General features: G+C 42.7%; 1 protein-coding gene across 2 annotated transcripts in view; it reads left to right on the plus strand.

The window, feature by feature from the left end:
* ASTN1 (astrotactin 1) overlaps positions 1-19,565 on the plus strand; it is a 327,557-nt gene that overhangs the window by 116,632 nt on the left and 191,360 nt on the right. For both annotated transcript variants that reach the window (XM_079935340.1, XM_079935341.1), the window contains exon 2: positions 8,946-9,133. In XM_079935340.1, the coding sequence (XP_079791466.1) occupies positions 8,946-9,133 (188 nt within the window). The remainder of the gene's footprint in view (positions 1-8,945; positions 9,134-19,565) is intronic.

A 19,565-nucleotide genomic window follows, 5' to 3' on the forward strand; every position in this document is an offset into this window, starting at 1 on the left:
TCATTTTCTTTTCCCATCCATTTTATAAGATGAGAACCGGTGAGGGGACCTCACTGTTCGAGATCAGAGAATTATAGCAAATACTAAACTCTTTGTTAATAAAAGACTAGAGTACGAGAGAGGACTCGGAATGAACAGAGCTCTCACTGGATCTACTAGGCAGTTTCCTTGCAATCACCCTACAACCAGTGTCCTGGTTTTCCCAGACCCATGTGTCCATCTTGCTTCCAACGCCACACTACAGGGAAGTGGCCCCCAAGGACTTGCAAAGCTCAAATCAGAATTTCAGTTGTGAAACCGCAGGCTTCAAAATGACTTATTCTCGTTACAATGTATGAAATGATCCGTAAATACATATTTTAACTTTACCGAGTTTAAATACTATTACATATCTTACTTGATGTCAGATTTTGTTAAGTATGTGCTGTTATCTGAATTTACAAAGGTCAGTCAGATGGCAGTGGAGAATAGAATTAGATATATTTAAAAATCTTCTTCGTACATCTGTAGCTCAGATAACCCTGCCTTTTTCAAAGAGCTTTGGGCTTTTTTTCCCTTTCAAATGAGACTTTAATGAGTATCATGTGGATAAACTCTTTGCAGAGGTTTGAAAAGATTCAGAGAAAAACTGTTGTAGGAACAAGCAAACCATTCTGGATAAAATCATAAGCCATTTGAACGTCTCATCTCTCTGGTTGTGTCAGAATGTTTTGGCTGCATTTTCACCCCACAGGAATGTTTTCATCTCCATGGCTAGGTAAATAGAATGTGCGCAGAGTTGCTCCATTGCTATTCATGCCAGCACAGAGTAGCACAGAGTGACCTACTTCCAGCAGCATCCGTAGAATGCTTCGCTGCTTTTCATCAAGTCTGATTTACAAAACCACCGTCCGCTTTCCACTGCCCCTCCCCCACCCACCACCAGAGACAACATACTGTGGACTATACGAGTCGTTATTTCTTTCTCTCATCACTCCTGCTTTTGGTATCAGTTTATTTCAGTCCATTGTAAACCTCTTCAGAAGACAGAGAAGTGGGTGGGTAAGCAGCTTTAAAGGAAGCTGACATTTCTGATTTTTTAGAATATAGCTCTATAGAGGGATATTTGTGGGGCTGCAGAGAGAAATCAGGTGAAATTTTCTTAGACTACCTTGTTCACATAAACACATAGAGTAAAAACTCATCGGAGACCCTTTGCAGACATCTTGATTTTTTCTTATTGGGGACTGCTGATTGGAGTTTCCATAGGTCACTATCATGAGTTGCAATACAGCCAATCTATAAGTTGGCAGGCTGAACTAAGCTGGAAGCATCCCAGAGTCCAAGAGGAAAGTCTGATCTGGAAAAATCTTCCAGAGACTTTTATCCAATTGGCATGCAGAAACTTAGACTGTACCTGATTTGGAGTCTAACTAGAGCCAGTGTCACTGAATACCATGGTTAGAGCAGGGTGAGTGGTTCTTAGAGACCTTCTAGTCCCATCATTTGAAGATGAGAAAAGTGGGCTCCAGGGAAATTATAGCAGCCTCATTCTCCTGCCCTCCCACCCCAATCCAAAGCTCTCTTTAACCTGCCATTCTGTTTCTTATTATTGGATCATGAATGATTTGAGGCTCTCTTCCTTTTGCCATTGAGAAGAAATGTCACCAAGCAGAGGAAATAGGAATTCAGTTATCCTTCTGGTCACAAGTGGAAATTTCTATTCCAAATCTTAGAAAATCAAAAAGGTTTGAATTACTTGGAAAAGTAACATCCTGTTCTTCTGTTGGGTGAGAGATTCTTGAAATCTTAAGCCATTTTGCTATAAAGCTTTTGCTCACATAGTTGTGTGTGGTGGGGCAGAGGAGTGCGAATGAGATGATAAGTAGCAGCTCCACGGCCGACTGTGAGTTTAATAGAAGAACCACAAAGAGAGTTCCATTTCCAGTTGGATTCTGAACATCTTCACAAAAGAATTACCTAGCCGTACTATCTCCCATTTGGTTTTTCACTTAGCCACGCCTACATAGGCACAAACTTCAGGCAAGCCTTTGGTGAGCTGGTGGACTTCAGGGTCCGCAGGGTGCCTTATTTTATGTGGCTATCATTCTGTGATGTGGGATTGCATCACCAGAACTCCATACCAGATGGCAAGAGGTGTGGAGGCCCAGCCAACTCAACCTATGGGACCTTGTTTCTCTGCCTAGTTTTCTGTCCTCACTTCTCCCGACTTTGTCCTTTCTCTCTGCATCCCTCTCCTTTGTCTGATTTTCATCTGTCCCTCATCTTTCTTCACAGATGGCCAGGACACTAATGCACGGCTTTCATTATATTTATGGAACAAGTTGGGGTCTTTAGAGGCTGCTGTTCCAGAGACATTAAAGACTTCGGTCACGTTTGATACCAGAGTAAAGATTTACAGGATAATTAGTGATCCTCTACTGTTATTAACCCCTGACTTAAGCAGGTTGTTTTCTTACAAAGGTGTTGAAAATTAATGCCACTTTTAATAGTTTTAGTTGGAAGACCATAATGAGACCATGTGGGAAACTAGACCTACCATCAATATCTTTCAAACTCTGAAATGGGGATTTGAGGCGGGGGGCGGGGGGAGTAAAAAAGAATGGAAGAAAAGGGGGTAATTCTATCACAGGCCTACCTTTGGTCACCTTAATGATAGTCACTGATGGACAAGACTCATTTGTTATTCTTAGTTTGGGATAATTAGCTTATCGCTACTAAAGTTCTGCACTTAATCCTGGTGGCACAGGGAAACTCAGAATGACAGCTGAGATAGCATAGGGTGGATGGGTGACTAGATTCTATTTTTAGAGATGTTCCCTTTCCCTTGTAATTATTTCATAAAGAATATGAGGCTTTTCACAATACCACACTTAATAGAATTGAAAAAATGATCAAGCAAAACTAATAACCCATAGACATTCCTCCTCCAATCCCCTAATGGCAGGGAATTTCATGGCTGTGCATTTTATTTGTCTTCCAATTGATCCAGTTCTTTTCTAACTCTGCTCTGGGGAACCCCCTCAGAAGCCATATTAGATTTGGTTTGGAGGAAGGGTTTTTAAGATTAACAATGAGTTTGAAAATCCTGATCTAAGCAGGGTCTTCTAATAGTCAGCAATGGCCATCAGGGGGTGTCACCCTCAATCTTGAAGGGCCAGTTCATCAGGTACCCTCAACATGAGGCTAAGAATCGACAAGTTAATGCTTCCTTCCGACTTGACCTCAACACCTGGGCCACCTCATTACTACACAACTGGATTTAGCTTGAAACTCAGCCTTGCCAGGCTTGGGAAAGGGGCCCAGAATACCAGGACTAACCTAAGCTACTCTAAGTTCTTTAATGAATTAAAGGATCTTTGAGAATTTCCCTAGTTCAAATCCACATTTGACTTTCAATTGCCAGATTCTTTGAAAGAAGACATCATGCACCTGGTCCTCAGTGAAGTTGTCCTTTGGGGAAATTCTGATTCTGATATGATGTGTCTTAGCAGGTCAGTTCAGGGACTCTCAGCATGCGGGGTTGCCTAAAGAAGGACCAGGGATTTTTGGAGCAAGTTTTGGGTGTCCTAAGCTAACCCCACAAAAAGACAGTGCTGCAAGCTCACAGCACACAAGCTAACAGAACAATGACTAAGGCCAATTTAAAAGTGATTTCATCTCACTCTCCTCCTCTCTGCCTTTCCCCATCCCAGGTTATTCTGCAGTGTGACTTTCCCTGCCCAAGGTTCCATCTTCCTGGTTCTCTGTTGCATCCAGAAGTTCCAAGGTTTCTTTCTTAGAATCCACATATCTGTATCAGCATGAGGTCCAGTCTGAAGATGGGCCTGGCCTCTACAGACTCTAATCGAATCATCTCTAACCTGTCCACTCTGTGCTCAGAGGGAGGGAAGAGGTAGAGTGCAGGTTAGACTGGAGCGAGGATTTGACACTGCTTGGTACATTGAAATCATTGCCTTTCTAGGTGGTCACATGAAGCACACCCTTTGGATTTAGAATTGTGGAACGGCAAGTTACAAAAGGATCTTGAAATTCATCAACACAGCTCCTCCGTATACAGATGAGAAAATTCAAAGCCAGGCATTCCATTCAAGGTTACTCTAGACTGAGGTCTCCTGAGTTCCAGTTTAGTATCGTGTTTCCTGCAGAATATAGGATCAGAGTTACACTGGGACTGTGATTGAGTCTAGTCTATCTGCTACTCTTTCTGGGTCCTCTTCATCTTTCTACTCATGGCTTTATTCATTCCTCTGCTTAATAAAACCACGGATGACTTTCCATTAGCTCTGAACTCCTTAAAACTGGCATTCACAACTTTTACAGTTGACACCAATCTGGATTTTCAGCCCAGTCCTCTACTCCTCCTCTCCATATCCTCACTCTGCAGCATAACCAGACCTCCCGCAACTCTGCAAACACGCATCATCCTGCTGTTCCTTTACACAGTTACACACACTGTTTTCTTCATCTCGAATTGACCCCCAACATTTCTTCCCATTTTATCCCTTTCCAAGGGTATATGCCCAGCCAAGTACCACCCTCTCACCCAGCAGTGCTATTACGGTTTAGAGTACTTATTCATGGCTCTGTCTTCATTTTCTTACTAGACCAAAAGCTCCTTGAGAGTAGAAACCATGTAGCACAACTTGCTAAATGTGGCAAATAGAGTGTGCTCCAAGGATCTTTGTGTATTCAAGAATAAATGGCTGGGACTTTCCTGGTGGTCCAGTGGTTAAGAATCCACCTTGCAATGCAGGGGTTGCAGGTCCGATCCCTGGTTGGGGAACTAAGATCCCACATGCAGCGGGGCAACTAAGCCCGTGCCACAACTACTGAGCATGCGAGCCACAACTAGAGAGCCTGTGTGCTGCAACTACAGAGCCCACATGCTCTGGAGCCTGCATGACACAACTAGAGAGAAGCCAGCACGCTGCAACAAAGAGCCTGCGCACTGCAGCGAAAGATCCTGCATGCCGCAAAGACGATCCCGTGTGCCGCAACTAAGACCTGATGCAGCCAAATATAAAATAAGTAAATAAATAACTATTTTTAAAAAGAGTTCTCATTACAAGGGAAAAAAACATATATTTTAAAAAAAAGAATGAATGGCATCCTGGTTTCTGTAAATTTCGGGCATTCCAGAATTTTGGAGGTGCTGAGATCTGTGAGGTTAACAGAGGGTAAGAATGGGACAAATGGAATGCTAAAAGTAAGGGCAGCCTTACCTTTCTGGAGATCTCAGCCCCACAGTGTGGTGATGGCTGTGGTGCTCGTGCCACCTGTGGTATATTGAGATCTGACCGTGCAGGCTCCTGTTGGCACTTGTTTTATTCAGTACACTGGCAAAGGCTCTGTTTGAGCCTCGTCCACAGCCCTCAGGAGGTCTTGGACTAAAGTAACTTATTTGATCACCTCCCACATTTGCTCCTTGGGAGTCCCAGGTCAGGCTTGCATTGGTAAAGCAATTTCTGAGCATTTATTCTTCTTGAGATATTCTGCTGACATCCAGACCAACGTGATTACACTGATGTTCCAAGCTCTGATCTCAGCCCCACTGCGATGAAATTCACAAGACATTTACTGTGCTCTGTGTGATTTTTCATTGGTTGACCCAGGCCAGATATAGCATAAGTAAGTAAGTTCCTAGTTTAGCATTTTAGCCCTCCTGTGTCAGATCTTGCCAGGAGAGGGGAAAAAAGCCAAGGAGGAAACTATCATTCTGTAATTATCTTCAACCTAAAAAGCGACAGACACCTTCACTGGCAGGCATGGCACCCTCCTTCCTTCACCCTTTCCCCTCTATGATGATTCTGGTCCAGGCAGAATCAGGATATCATTTTCCAAAGGAATTTGCCATGAATAACCCATAGATAGGTTCAGAGGGCTGGGCTGGAAGCCAAGGCTAGAGATTCTGTGCTCTCAGCCCACCTCCCCATACCCCCACTGCACCCGTTCTTTCCTTGGTACCATCACTCCTAGAACCTTGGAGCAGGCGTCCTTCCTTCTCAGAAACAGTCCTGGCTGCCAGTGGGTACAGGGTTTCTTCTGGGGCTGATTAAAAGGTTCTGGAATTAGAATGGTGATGGTTGCACAACTTTGTGAATATACTAAAAACCACTGAATTGTATATATTGAAGGGGTGAATTTTATGGTATGTGAATTATATTTCAGTTGTAAAAGAACTCATGGAATACTAAGGCTTTGTGCAAAAAATTTAAATACTGTGGCACAAAAATTCCTGAAAGACCCCATGGGCTTTCAGTTGCTTCCTCTCTTTATGGATGTTCGAAGGTCATGTCCTCTGATGCCTGTGTTGGAGGTGGAGGGGATCTGATAGAAATTCATTCATCTGTCTTAGTCCCTGTTCTGTGTCAGGCTGGGGTGACTTTGGTCTGGGTATTTACTTGTCTCTGCTTCCACAGTTAAAACAGGGGTAATGAGCCTGACCTCCTCGATGAGGGTCTCCTGGGAAACAGAGAGCCAGTTTGTTGAGTGCTTTAGAGGTATGAGGTGCTGGATTCCTCTTGAATAGTTACAGGAAGGGCTTAAGTGGGACCTGACATGTGTGGAATAGAGCAGGTGCAGGCAAGAGGCTGGACGTGTGTTGCTCTAGGTGATTTAATTGTGCCATTAGGTGCTCTATTAGGAGCTGTCGCTGCTTGTGATTTTTATGTCTGTGATGAGAAGGGGATGGAGTTTGGTTTCTACTGTAATGTCAGGAAATGGACTTGGGAGAGAAGGGTGTGTTTCCCAGGAAGAATCTTCCCAGTGCTTTGATGTGGAGCCTTGATGAGTGGTTAGAAAGAGTGAGTGCTGTCGAGCGGGGTTTGTGATCGCAGGACTTGTGATGAAGTGTCATGCGGCAGCCGCGGGTCTATGCAGGCACCCTTGGAGGTGCGCCGAAGGGTTTCTGTTCACCTGGAAGTCTGTAAAGACCCCTTAGAGGAAAGATGAACTTGGGAAGCTTTTGTCACTGCCTCACTTAACAAATGGAGCTGTGCCTGGGGAAAACCAGGACCAGGCTGCAGGGGAGCCTTTTGCATACCCTCTGCCCACTGCAGCTTCCTAGATGCTCATGCCGGTCACTTCCAGAGCATGAACAGCTTACCAACCCAACAGGATGACTAAGTCCTTCAGGCAATTAGGGAGAGAAGCTAAGGATGAAGGGGACCCTGAGCACCTTGTTTTTGCTGCACCCTCATCCTCCTGCACACTCCAAAATTTATTCTCCTCCCTGGAGGAGAGGTAGGATGGTAGGATGAGCTAGGGAATCATCATAGGCTGATGACCTGTGGCTCATGAATCCTTCTCACTGACCTTCCCTGAGAGGACCAGCCAGTATTCTTCATCTTCCTCCTCCTCCTACGTATTCTTCTATCAATGTCTGAATGTCCGTTCCCCACTTCGCTATCTATTATAGGAAGTCCACTCACACTTCAAGGCCCAAAACTATAGGATCTTCTGCTTCTGGCAATGCTACTCTCCTCCCATCTTCCACCCTCTACCCGAGCAAGATTACTCCTTCCTTCTTCTGTTTCCACAAAACTTTTATGCACGTGGTGTAACACTTTACACATTCATTCACAGTGGGTGGCTTTGGAGAACTTGTTGAGAGCCTCATTTAGATTAGTCTCTCAGTGCCTAGAACAGTGCCTGGTGCGTACATAATACATGCCCAATGTGTGTCTGTTAAATAAATTAATGAATAACTACATAAGTAAATAAATACAGCAGAACATCATTTGTACACTCCCACAAAGAATGAAAGATATGTATAAACTGTATAAATATTTAAAATTGCTTTCCTCTTTATGATTGCGGTAACTTGATGAGAATACTATTCTAAACAGATCTTACTATATCTTCTTTCCGTGTATCGAATTGTTTAGTCAAAGGTGATAAATTTTGGGAGAAGAAGCCATGCCTTTCAAAAAAAGATGAAATTTGACAAAGCCATGCTCTGCCAAAGTATGTTCAGCAGAATATGAGTTTCCGAGGATGATAATAGCTGTTAAGGAAAAAATGATCTTAGGGCCACATGAAGCTCAAGAAAGCTGGATTAATCAGGTTCTTTCTGTTGTGGGATGTCTCAAAGCTTCGATCTGATATTGCTTAGGAATATTAGAGAAAGGGACACATAACAGTATGCTTCTGCAGCACCGCTTAACACCTACAGTATGAAGTACATAGTGGGTTTTGGTATATTGTTATTTATTTGCTGATGATATTTCAGTGCCTGAAAGCAGGTGAGTGCGTATGTCTGTGGTAAGGCCTGCTTCTTCACAGCCCTCTCATGTATACCACCTTTGCTCCGCAAAAATGAAGAGGAATATTAAAGGGAATTAAAACATTACTCCTGCCAAAGCAAGCATCAGACATCTCCAGTGGACTATGCAGCACATGACGGTGGTTTTAGAAATAACCTGTCAGCTCCAGTGGCTCTGCAGTAACCTCCCAGGACTCTCCTGTAAGTGCCAGTTCCCTGCACAGTAATTACCAACTCTCTCCTTGGCAGACGCACTGGCGTCTCCAAGTAATTTCTAGGGAACACACACTTTCAAATTTACAAGAGGCAAAGAATCTTCTATTTACCTCAAGAGGTCATCAGGGTATTCAAACTGTACTAAGTAAAGGATGCTATTGATCATAGAAATATGGGGAAGAACTTGAGTTTTTACCTTTGTATTTTTCTCAGTGGGTGAGAGGCTGGGCCACTAGTTTATGGTGCAAAGACTGATGGGGGGATAATTCTCTTCTTCTCAGGGCCTCTTCCCTTTCTTGAGATTTGGAGCAGCAGTAAGCCTGACTTAACTATAGTTAGAAACCCTTTGTTGTCTTCATCTGACACTGGCTAATTGGTACCGATGTCTAAGAAGGAGACGAAAAGGAGATTCGGACTGGTCCAGTTGGAATTCTGACCTATGCCTTTGGTGTTTGTCCTCTAGAGATCTCAGGGAACACGGAGGACATCCCTCTGGTGCGCTGGAGGCAGCAGTGGCTGGAGAATGGCACTCTACTTTTTCACATCCACCACCAAGACGGTGCCCCAAGCCTCCCTGGACAAGACCCAACCGAAGAACCCCAGCGTGAGTCGGCAGAAGAGGAGCTGAGAATCCTCCACATCTCAGTCATGGTAAGAGCAGCACAACTGTAGCCTCTCAGGCTATGGCTTGTACTTCCTAGACATTAAGAGTCTGGGTGCCGTAGACAGAGCTCTGTAGGACCCAGCTCCACAGTCTGATCGTTGATCTTGTTAATACGTACATTTCCCATTTATGGGAAACATCTCCACCTGTGGTGTAAGTAAAAATTGCAGTTACTTCTGTACCATCATTACCCGACTGTTCTAAGAACATGCCTAGATGGGGAGTGACTTCTACAAACCAGAGACGGTGTCAGATGGGGGTAGTGGATTGTCTTAGAAAGGAATTATTCAATTAGATCAGAATATCTTATAACAGTTTCTCCATAAATGTTTGCTGAGGGACTGAGTTGCCAAGCTGCTCGCTGCTACTGAGCCCTCTTCTCCCAGATGGGAGAAAAATCAGTCCTGGCTTTCTCTCCTCTTACAATAAAGGGTGTGCCAATGGATACTTGCCTTTCTCTCTAGCCCATCTCAGAAACATCACCATCAGCATCGCTTCTAAGATATCCCTTCTGAAAATTAGAGAATTTTTCCTAAAATTCTAGGAACTTGTGTTTTAGAATCTCACTAGAAAGTAAGTGCTACAGTGGCAGGCAGGGGTTTTGTTTGGCATTGTTTTGCTCATTGGTGTATCTTCAACACCTAGAATAATGCATTCACATAGTTAATGCTTAATTAGAATTATTTGTGGAATAAATGAATGCATTTCCCAGCGGAAATGGAACATGCCTGATTCACTTGGTATTTTTATTAGTAAAATCGGTACATCACCTGCTCCTGGGGTAGCTTGAAAGCAGGTTGAGACTTGACTGATTATCTGCGGACTATATGTATGGGGGGGGGGATGGGCTCTTTCACTGTTAGGAAATTCAACAGAGTACCAAACGAGGTCTTGATCTAAACTTTAATTAATCTATTACTCTGGTACCATCACTATGTGCTGTTTAGTTTTGTGTATTAGATTGGGGAAAACTGAGCACATTTTAGATGTATTAAATTTTTCATTATCTAAATATTTGGCATGGAAAATATCCCTATAAAATCTCTGATAAAATCTCAGACTGCAAGCCTTCTATTTCTTCCTCAGCCAGTGTCTCCATGAATAACTGACTTGATAGATTGCCTGCGTATGCACAGCTGCTCTACTTTGTTTAAACTATGTGGTTGAGAAAAGAGTCCTTGAATAGCAAATAGAAAAACTTCAGTGTCCAGATATGCCAGAAAGTGAGCAGGTAAATCAGATTACTGTGCCTCACATTTACAAATTAATTGAGGTTTATAACATTAGGGTTAGAGTACTTGTACATCCTTAGTCAAAGACCACTGTTTCTTCTCTCAGGGAAGCTTGTCTTCTTCAACGTAGCTTGTAGTTTCCAGATTGTGGTGAGATCGGGCAGACCTGCAGAATCAGCCCTGGCATCGCTTGGGGTGACAGATGCAGGGGTCACATTGTTTTTGTCTTTATCATGTGGTCTGATTGGAAAGAAGGGTACAATGGTGGACTTTCCACCAGCTATCCGCATCCTCCCATCAATGTGGGAGGCGGTTATTGTGATGGATAGTTTTTGTTTTCTTCTGGTCCAAGACCATTTCAAAGGTCCAGTCTTTGTAACACCACAAAAATGTTTAGGGTAAAGAGAACTGTAAAGAGATTCCCAGGAACTAAAGTTGGGAGTGGCTGTGTCTGAAAGAAAGACCCTGAGTGTAAGAGGTTAAGGCAGGCGAGGTGTCAGAAGGTGTGTTTAGTGGGGGTTGGGGAAGTGGTGTGAGCATCTGTGGGAGGACAGTCCAAAGATTGTCCTAGTTGCTACATGATATCTTCAGTGTAGCAAGGACCCCATCTTCTATGCTCAGAATGAGGTGCTCCAATAGATTCTCCAGAGAAGTGTGTGTGTATGCATGTGTATGTGTGTGCCTGTTTGTGGGGATGGGGGGCTGATCAGGGATGCCAAAGAACGTGAGGAAATAGATGGTGTCCCCAAAACGTAATAACCCTTACAAGAAGCCCTACATTGCTAATGCTTTTTGTTGAGCCCCGCTGGGCAGGAATTAATGGGAAGTGGACACTGAACTGGAAGGAGAACAAAAGTCAGCCTTAAACCTGGGACTCTTTCCTTCATATGCTACTGGTTACCCATGGCAGACCAACTATGATGTTCAGTTTTCCAAATAACATGGGAGAGATTACTCCTTCAGCTTGACTTTAGTTTATTCTATGTTATTTTCAACTAAGCTGGAGGAGGCAGAGGTTCAAAGGGCTTGAGTAAAGGGTAAGGGTGGGCAAGTCTGGTATTTGTCGCTGGCTTGCCCTCTTGGATGTGGATGGGTCCACATCTCCATGAAAAATTCAGGAAAGCCTGTGGCTTCTGCAGGAGCACAGGGCCCCCGAGGTGAACTGAAAATATAAGTACTCCCTCCCATCCTTGCCAAGATGGTGTGGTCAGTGGAGCCTCCTGCCGCCTCTCTTGCCATCCCGCCTACCTCCATTCCTAGTGCATCCACCCTCAGACACTGTCTCTCCTATCCTTTACATTCTATTCTAGAAACAGTTTCAAAGTTTGAAATTTTGTATCTGCCCTCAACTTAGAAATCAAGCCTGAAGGTATCCTGTTTGAAGATGTCGTTCCCAGAGTCTCTGATGGTTTCTTCTTAAGAGACTCAGGGATTGGTAGACTTTATCTGATACACTTTATGCCATATCTTTTGGAAGTAGGTAGGAAGCCATTTGAGTCATCTGGAATGACAACATTATAAATGTTAGAAGATAGCAAAATCCTTTGACTAGTAACAGTATTGGGCAGCGAAATGCACTTAAATGAAGTCTTATTACCCAAACCCTGTTAGTTATGAAATAACAATAGCAGGGCTATTTTTCATTAACTATAACAATCAATACTGATGCAGTTTTTAGTTGGATCCAAATAGCATAATTCAAAAAAGAGAAAACTTAAGGTTATCAAAACATGAATATTAAAAAAACAAAAACAAAAAAACATGAATATACCCAACCATTTCTCTTTTGTTAAGAAAATGTATATTTAAAAGCTTAACTAATAATCCGAAATATTTCTAGTATGTGCAGAGGGAATTAATGGTTCTGTGAACACCTTAAAGTTTACATTTCTTTCATTTTGTATTTACACTTTTCTCATCCATATAGCCTCAGGGCAGAGACGGCTGTTTGTTTTTATATTTTGCATTCACTGTGTTTTATTTACACACAAAGTGTCAATATAAGTAATGAGAGAATGAGATATAGAGGAAAACCCTTTTTTTGTATCCTTTTGACATTGTATGGATGAAAATTGGTAAGTTCTCTCTTACACTGTGCCCAGTATATACATACCATCAGCAAAATCGTGGGCTTACAGAAAACCAATACCTCAGCTAGGAACTTGGCAATTTAAAACTTTAAAAAACCTTTTGCTTTTCTTATTTTTCAATCACATCCTAAAATTTTTGAATTATTTTTTCCAAAGAAGTACTATTTCTTCCTTACATAGAATAATTGGATTTCCTTCCTGAAATCTTATATTACTGCTTTGAGGGTCACATGATGTATTTTAACCTCCTGCATGATTCAGATGTGGCTGAAGAGATTTATTTCGAATTTTGCAAGATAATTGACGTTTAAAACTACAAAAGTACACAAGGATTCTCTTTTGCAAACTCTCGAACAAGTGAAAGCAAAATCATCAAATGAAAATTGCTATGTGAGCTTAAACCAGAAGTCAAGGAATTCTTCAGTTATAAGCAGATTTTTTACTCCATTGAAGGTCAAGTTTTAATATGACTTTACATTAGATGGTCAGACTCTGTGTGGATTTAAATTTCCATATTGTCCTTTTGCTAATTTACCATGTGATCTACATTTTTCTTTTTAAAGTACACAAAAGAATTTAATGGTGCATAATATAATTTTAATGGATTATCTACTTATTTCATCATTGTAATTAAAGATGGCAGTGTTAATAGACTTCCTATATGCATATGGGTTGGTTAAGTGTATATATATATTATATATATATTTTTTGCGGTACGCGGGCCTCTCACTGTTGTGGCCTCTCCGGTTGCGGAGCACAGGCTCCGGACGCGCAGGCTTAGCGGCCATGGCTCACAGGCCCAGCCGCTCCGCAGCATGTGGGATCTTCCCGGACCGGGGCATGAACCCATGTCCCCTGCATCGGCAGGCAGACTCTCAACCACTGCGCCACCAGGGAAGCCCTGGTTAAGTATATTTTTCACGGCAAGTAGCCTTTCAAAAATGCTTCAGTTTGATATATATGTATATATATTAGTGATAACTAATATATGTTATATATATATTAGTGATACCTCCCATTGGTAGATGATAATATTTTTTGTAGTTCAGCCTTCTTAGGCACAGTTCACAATTGAGGAAAAAAATAATCTTTGAGCATTTGTCTATCCCTCTGAGAGTTTTATGAAGATAACCCATCAATGAATCCTGGGTGCTACGCAGGACCACTAGCCCCGGCTGTGTGGAGCCCATTGGCCAGTGTCTGCAGGTTCCTGTGGCCTCCAACTGCTGGCTCCTCAGGGGTCCCCAGGCTCCTCATTGCTGGGAGCCCCAGGTGAGCCCATGGCGCATAGTGTTCTTTGGGGAGAAAAAATGTAGGAAACAAGGTTCAGGATGTTCCATTCTGGGGAGGTCACACTTGGGGCTGAGTTAGTGCAAAGCCCACAGAACACACGTATGGAGGACCCTAAGATTGTGCTTCCAGAACTGCAGACAACTTTGTGCCCCAGGACCCATCCTTGCTCTTACTTGAGCATCCTTACTCAAGTTCAGTTCCGCTGCCGAAGCGTCACATGTTACTTGCTTCAAGCTGTCTTCATTTCACTCCTAAAGCTCAGCCATTTCTAGGGCAGAGAAGAGCAGTTCTAAGCATGTTCATTGCTATGTGCCACCAAGACTGTCTGGTACTTATTAGGTGTACGTGGGCATAGGAGAGAGGGCTAGATGCTTTTTCTTTCGGTACCTTTTACCTTCAACAAATCTGTTACAAAAAATTTGTTAGCAAATTCATTCATCAGAATCACTTTTTCTGTACCTTTGGAAGGTACAGAAAGACAGGTCCTAATTCAGTCCAAGGAGCTTATCTAGGAACTCAAGCCATCCATCATGGGACTAGATTGACCTATTGGCCATACTGTCCACCTACCAAAGCCATCTTTGTGTTCTTGGCCTTCCATGAGGAAAATGGGTGGGCAGTTCCTAAAATAGCAAGACCCCTAAAAACAAAACCCCTTTGTTCTTGGGTTGTCTCTGACTGTCTGATGTGCGACAGACTGGAGATGCCAGGGTCCGTTTGAGGGCTATTCCAAGTACTGAGGGAGAGTTGACTTGCAAACCTCCTCTATCTGGCACCATGGTTTGGTTGTGCATCTCTTGTCGACATTCATTAGGTGCAGGTACGTGTGAATCCATTAGCCATTTCAATTGATCAGCTATTCCATCTTGCTGGCTGCCCCCCCCATTCCTGTAGAGTGGGAACTGGGGTGTAGTGGAAGGAAACACTGCATTTAGTTGGAAGGTGGTCTTCAGATCTGGCTTTACCACTTTATGTAATCTGCTGTCCTTTTGGGAAGCTTCATTACCTCATCTGTGAGATGAATGCATTGGTTAGGCTTTTTAGCTTTAAAGAATGGAGATCTACTCAGACCTTCTTTGTAATGGAGTTTTACTATAGAAATTCATATGGAGGTAAGGGAGACAGAAATCCTCTGATTTAAAAAAAAAAAATCTAAAAAGCAGAATTTCATGAAGCCTGGAACAGGTAGGTTGTGCAGGATCCAAGTCATCTTGTCAGCCCCCAGCCTCAGCACTTTGTGGTTTGGCTTTTTGCACCTGTTTCTGTTACTTTTGTGGCCATAATGAGAAACTTTGTCCAGTCTACTCTGTAAATGTTTTCCCCATTTTGCCAGTTTTATAAAATGTTTGTACCATCCATTCACTCGTCAAGTCACCTCGCTTATGACCTCACCTGACTGCTCTCAGCTTTACAAGGTTTCCAGTTTTGTTCCTGCGGCTGCCAGCTTCCCTACTTCCCCCCACCCTTTTTCTCACTCAGGGAACGGACCTCACTAGTTACCATAGTTGGACCTCACTAGTTACCATAGTTCCTGTATGTTACCATAGTTGGACCTCACTAGTTACCATAGTTCCTGTATGTTCAGAGACTTTCCTATCAAATTATCCCGTAGGTAGATGTAACCTTAACCAGCCTTCTTCTGTTGGCTATAGTTATGGGGAGGTTGGCTTAGGTGACACAGAAAATGGTCACTCCTTCTCCAGGGACAGCTTGGAACCACTTCCTTTAGTAGAGGCTGCTAAGTCATGAGTCCATGATTCACTTGTTTGATACAGTGGGCAACTACAATCTAACTTGTAGAGCTGTTAGGAGGATCGAAAGATTTCATCACCACCATCACATCATCATCACAGTCTTAATTTTGCACTTACTATGTACTTCCTATCTAAGTACTTTCAATATACATTAGCTTATTTTTTATTCGTATCACAACAGCATGAGGTAGAGTTTGTTATTATCTCATTTTACAAACGAAGGGACTGAGGGCCAGACAAGCTAAGAAACTTACCTGAAGTCAAACAACCCTAAAGGTGCAGAGCCAGGATTTGAATTGAGGCAGTTGTCAGAGTCTATATACTCTAAGAAGCAACCAGCTCATATCCTAGCCCATAGCGAGCGCCCAAGATATATTTATTACATGTCCTTTTACCGGCTTTGGTGGTTTTGTCAACTTTTGTCTGCTGAGACTCAACTGACGTGTGTCCCCACTGTTACTTCAAAGCCACTAACTCTTTGAGCACTAGGACCCACAACCAAGGTGGCATGCAGATCTGTCTTTCTGTGGCTACACCAGGAAGCTAACCCCAGAATTTGAGAGTCTATTCGGCTCAGCTGACCCCACCTACTAACCTTGGCTGCAACCACTCTGCCTCACAGCTGACAGCGGGTTGATTGGCAGAGAAGGGAGGAGGGAAGTTGGGGACTTCCAACTCTAAAATTGTGAAAGTCATGTAACAGTAAACTTAGGCTTCTTCATATACATACTTTCACACTTTTGCAGTAAATTTCTAGAAACCAAAAAAGCATTTTAAAAACATTATTGACCTATCATTGATTTTAAAAAATCATTGACTCATTCATTCATTTAGTTATTGATTCTTTCATTCAATGATATGTCAGGCTTCAGGTACTTTTTTAACTATTAAGGAGATAGAAAACTAATAAGACAAGATTCTGCTTTCAAGGAATATTCAATCATATTATTAACACTTGACGTTTGAGGATGGCCTTTGGCAGAACTGAGTGTCAGGCGGTTCCCTGTTCCATTCCATTCTTTGTGTCCTCTTTACAATTCTATTCTTCTCTTTCCTGAAGCTCCTAGAGGCCTTCAGTTACCCCCATTTCTCCAGACAGCAAGGAAAATAGCTAAGAGGCCAAATTTTCACAAGGATGCTAATGTCTTTAAACAACTTGATGTAATATTCTGTTCAGCAATTTAGCTCACTTGATATAGATGCCAACAATTTACTTTTAAGTACTTAGTTCCAAAAATCCCTGAAGATCTTTTTGAAATAAAGAGTCATAATCTCTGTGGGGTTTAAATCAATATTAGGAACTGGTAATATTCATAGTAATGAAGCTATCTGTTCACTCGCTGTGTCCCAGACAACGTATGGGATTATTTTCATGAATAATTTCAATCAATTTCCATAGCAGCTTTGTGAAATAGTATTAAATCTCCCATTTTTCGGATGTGAACACTGAGACGTAGAGAAAGTAAATCACAGACCGAATTTCACATAGGTGGAGCCAGGATTCCAGGCAAGTATATCTGACTTCAGATTTCACTCTGCTGTAAGACTGCAGCTTGGTGGCATGAGGGTTGGCTGGCTTCTCCAGTTTTGTAGGCTGTGGAACAAATGTGCTTCTTCTGGCTAGCACAGCAGAAACCCTTTGGTTGATGAAGGTTAGGAGGGCACATAGAGAAATGGGCAAGATACTGTCATGGTGGAGTCTCTGAGTCACTTCAAAAACTGAAGAGCTAGACTGGGCAGCAGGATCAAGCATTACAGAAGCCTGGGGTTGGATCTGAGCAGAGGTCATTGAGAAGCCAAGAAGCCACTGGATACTATAAGTTCTATGGTATAGTACTTTAGTTCTATGGTCTAGCTATGGTAGTTTATAGCAGTGGCTTTGCTATCAGAGAGACCAAATTAAATCCTCATTCTGCCACTTACTAGACTTTCTAGTGGCTTTGGAAGAATTGCTCAGTCTGTCTAAACTCACTTTTCTTATCTGTAAAATGGGAATGATAATAGATTCTACCTCATAGGGCTGTTACGCTGATTAAATGAGGTGATTCTTATTAAGCACTTCCTACAGTGCCTGGCCCGTGGGAGGTGCCTAGTAAATATTGCCTAGGTAAACTCTTGGGGTGCCATGTAAGCTGGATGTAACAATTTCTGTGTGCAGTGTGTTACCCAGGGGCCCGCTATCTTAGGGAGCCAGGAAAGCAGGTGGGATCATAGCAACATCTTACAGGAGTCCTAGAGGGGTTTTGCTCAGGGAAAAGACTGAGGCAATTAGGGACATCAGGGTCACAGAAGGTGCCCATTACAAAGCTGGGATGTGGTCATGGACATCCAGGGCATTGTTAAGTCACTTTTATTGTTTAACAGGGTTTCATAGCAGCTATCCTGTGGTTTAGGATGGTAATCTCAGCTCCAAACTTCCCTGGAAGAACTTCATTAATTAACTAATTTTTTTTATCAAACCAAATGACGTCATTATGGGAACTCCTTTTCTGCCCAGGTATCCACAGATACAAAGATTGTTATTACATTCACAAGAGAAAAAAGAAGGCATATAATGATGGGTGATATTCAGGGTCAGCATTGGTGGAAAAACTCAGATTCTTATTCTTAATGCTGTTATATTTCCTCCAGATCATGCTGTCTTCTCTCACCTTCTGCCCCTCCCTAAAGCTTTGGGATTCTCTCACAGACCTGAAGTTTGTCCTTAAATATGACCTCAAACCCACACCCATGGGCCTTGGTTGGAGGCAAACTAGATTTAGGTAGAGTAGATCGAGCTAGCTGGGCCCACAGAGAGACCTCTAGCATGGACAATGGCAGGAGATTAGGCCAAGGATCTGTAAAGGGCCAAATGGTAAACATTTTCGCTTTGCAGCCCATTTAAGCTTTGTTGCAACTATCTAACTCTTGCCATTATAGTGCCAAAGCAGCCATACACAGTATATGAATGCATGGAGGTGGCTGTGTTCCATAAAACTTTATTTATAAAAACAGTGGGCCACATTTAGCCTAGAGGCCGTAGTTTAGTGACCCTGATCTAGTACATTCTCCTCATTTTGTCTACAGAGCCCAAACAGAGACTAGACTCTAACAACTCGGTAGAAGTTATAGGGTTCTATTTGCAATGTAAAAGATAATAGTTTGCTCCTTTTTGTTAGACTCCCATAGATTGATTATAATTGTCACCTAAGGAAGGCACTGATAAAGACTGTTCTTGCTAAAATTCAAGGCATATGGTATTTACAAGTTCAGGTGAAATGCACTCACATTAACCTCTCTTGAGAGGTATTGATGGGTTTAGTGAAGAGAAACGTTGATGAAAACAAAAATGTGCTTAGACTTGACAAAAGAAATATAAACAGGATACCGATTAGCAGACATGCTGTCTTCTCTTCCCTGTGGCTCCTGCTTGGTTTCAACGTTGCCATACACAGTAGACTTATATGAAATGCCTGTTCATGTTAGAATATCTCCTTAAAGTAAAATATATAAATGTACATGCGGGCATGGAAGTAGAATTGTGCTTCCAGACACATCACCATCAAGTTGGTGACACGGAAGGACTTTACGAGTTGGTGGTGGCTTTCTGCCTTGCTGAGGAGGCTGAGGGTGGACAAAGCATTTTAAGACCTCGTCTCATAAAATCAGCTGTGACTCTTTCAAGTATCAGCTCAAGTTTATTCAAAGTCTTGCCTACGTGAGAGGCTGATGTCAGGAGCCCTCCTCAATGTTGCATAGGGGCCCCCACGGTACATCCGGGGCGGTTGGGAGCCTCTTAATACTGCCCTGCTATTTATGAATTCTCCTGACACCTCTATCACTGCTGCTGACGTCCATAAATAGCAACAGAGATGAGTCAAGGAGCCTTCTAACTTGGGATGAATCAGATGCTCTGTTGATACATTGGACTGTGCCTGACAGTACAAGTGCTTCATGGAACAGTATCCGGAGCCTTCTGGGCTCTGGCTCCCAGTCCCACCGTTTGCTTAACGTGAACCTAAGGTGACTTCTGCTGCTCCAGCACCATAACGAAGGCAGAGCTGTATGAGA

This window comes from Stenella coeruleoalba (genome assembly GCF_951394435.1).
Source record: "Stenella coeruleoalba genome assembly, chromosome: 1".
Classification (NCBI taxonomy): domain Eukaryota; kingdom Metazoa; phylum Chordata; class Mammalia; order Artiodactyla; family Delphinidae; genus Stenella; species Stenella coeruleoalba.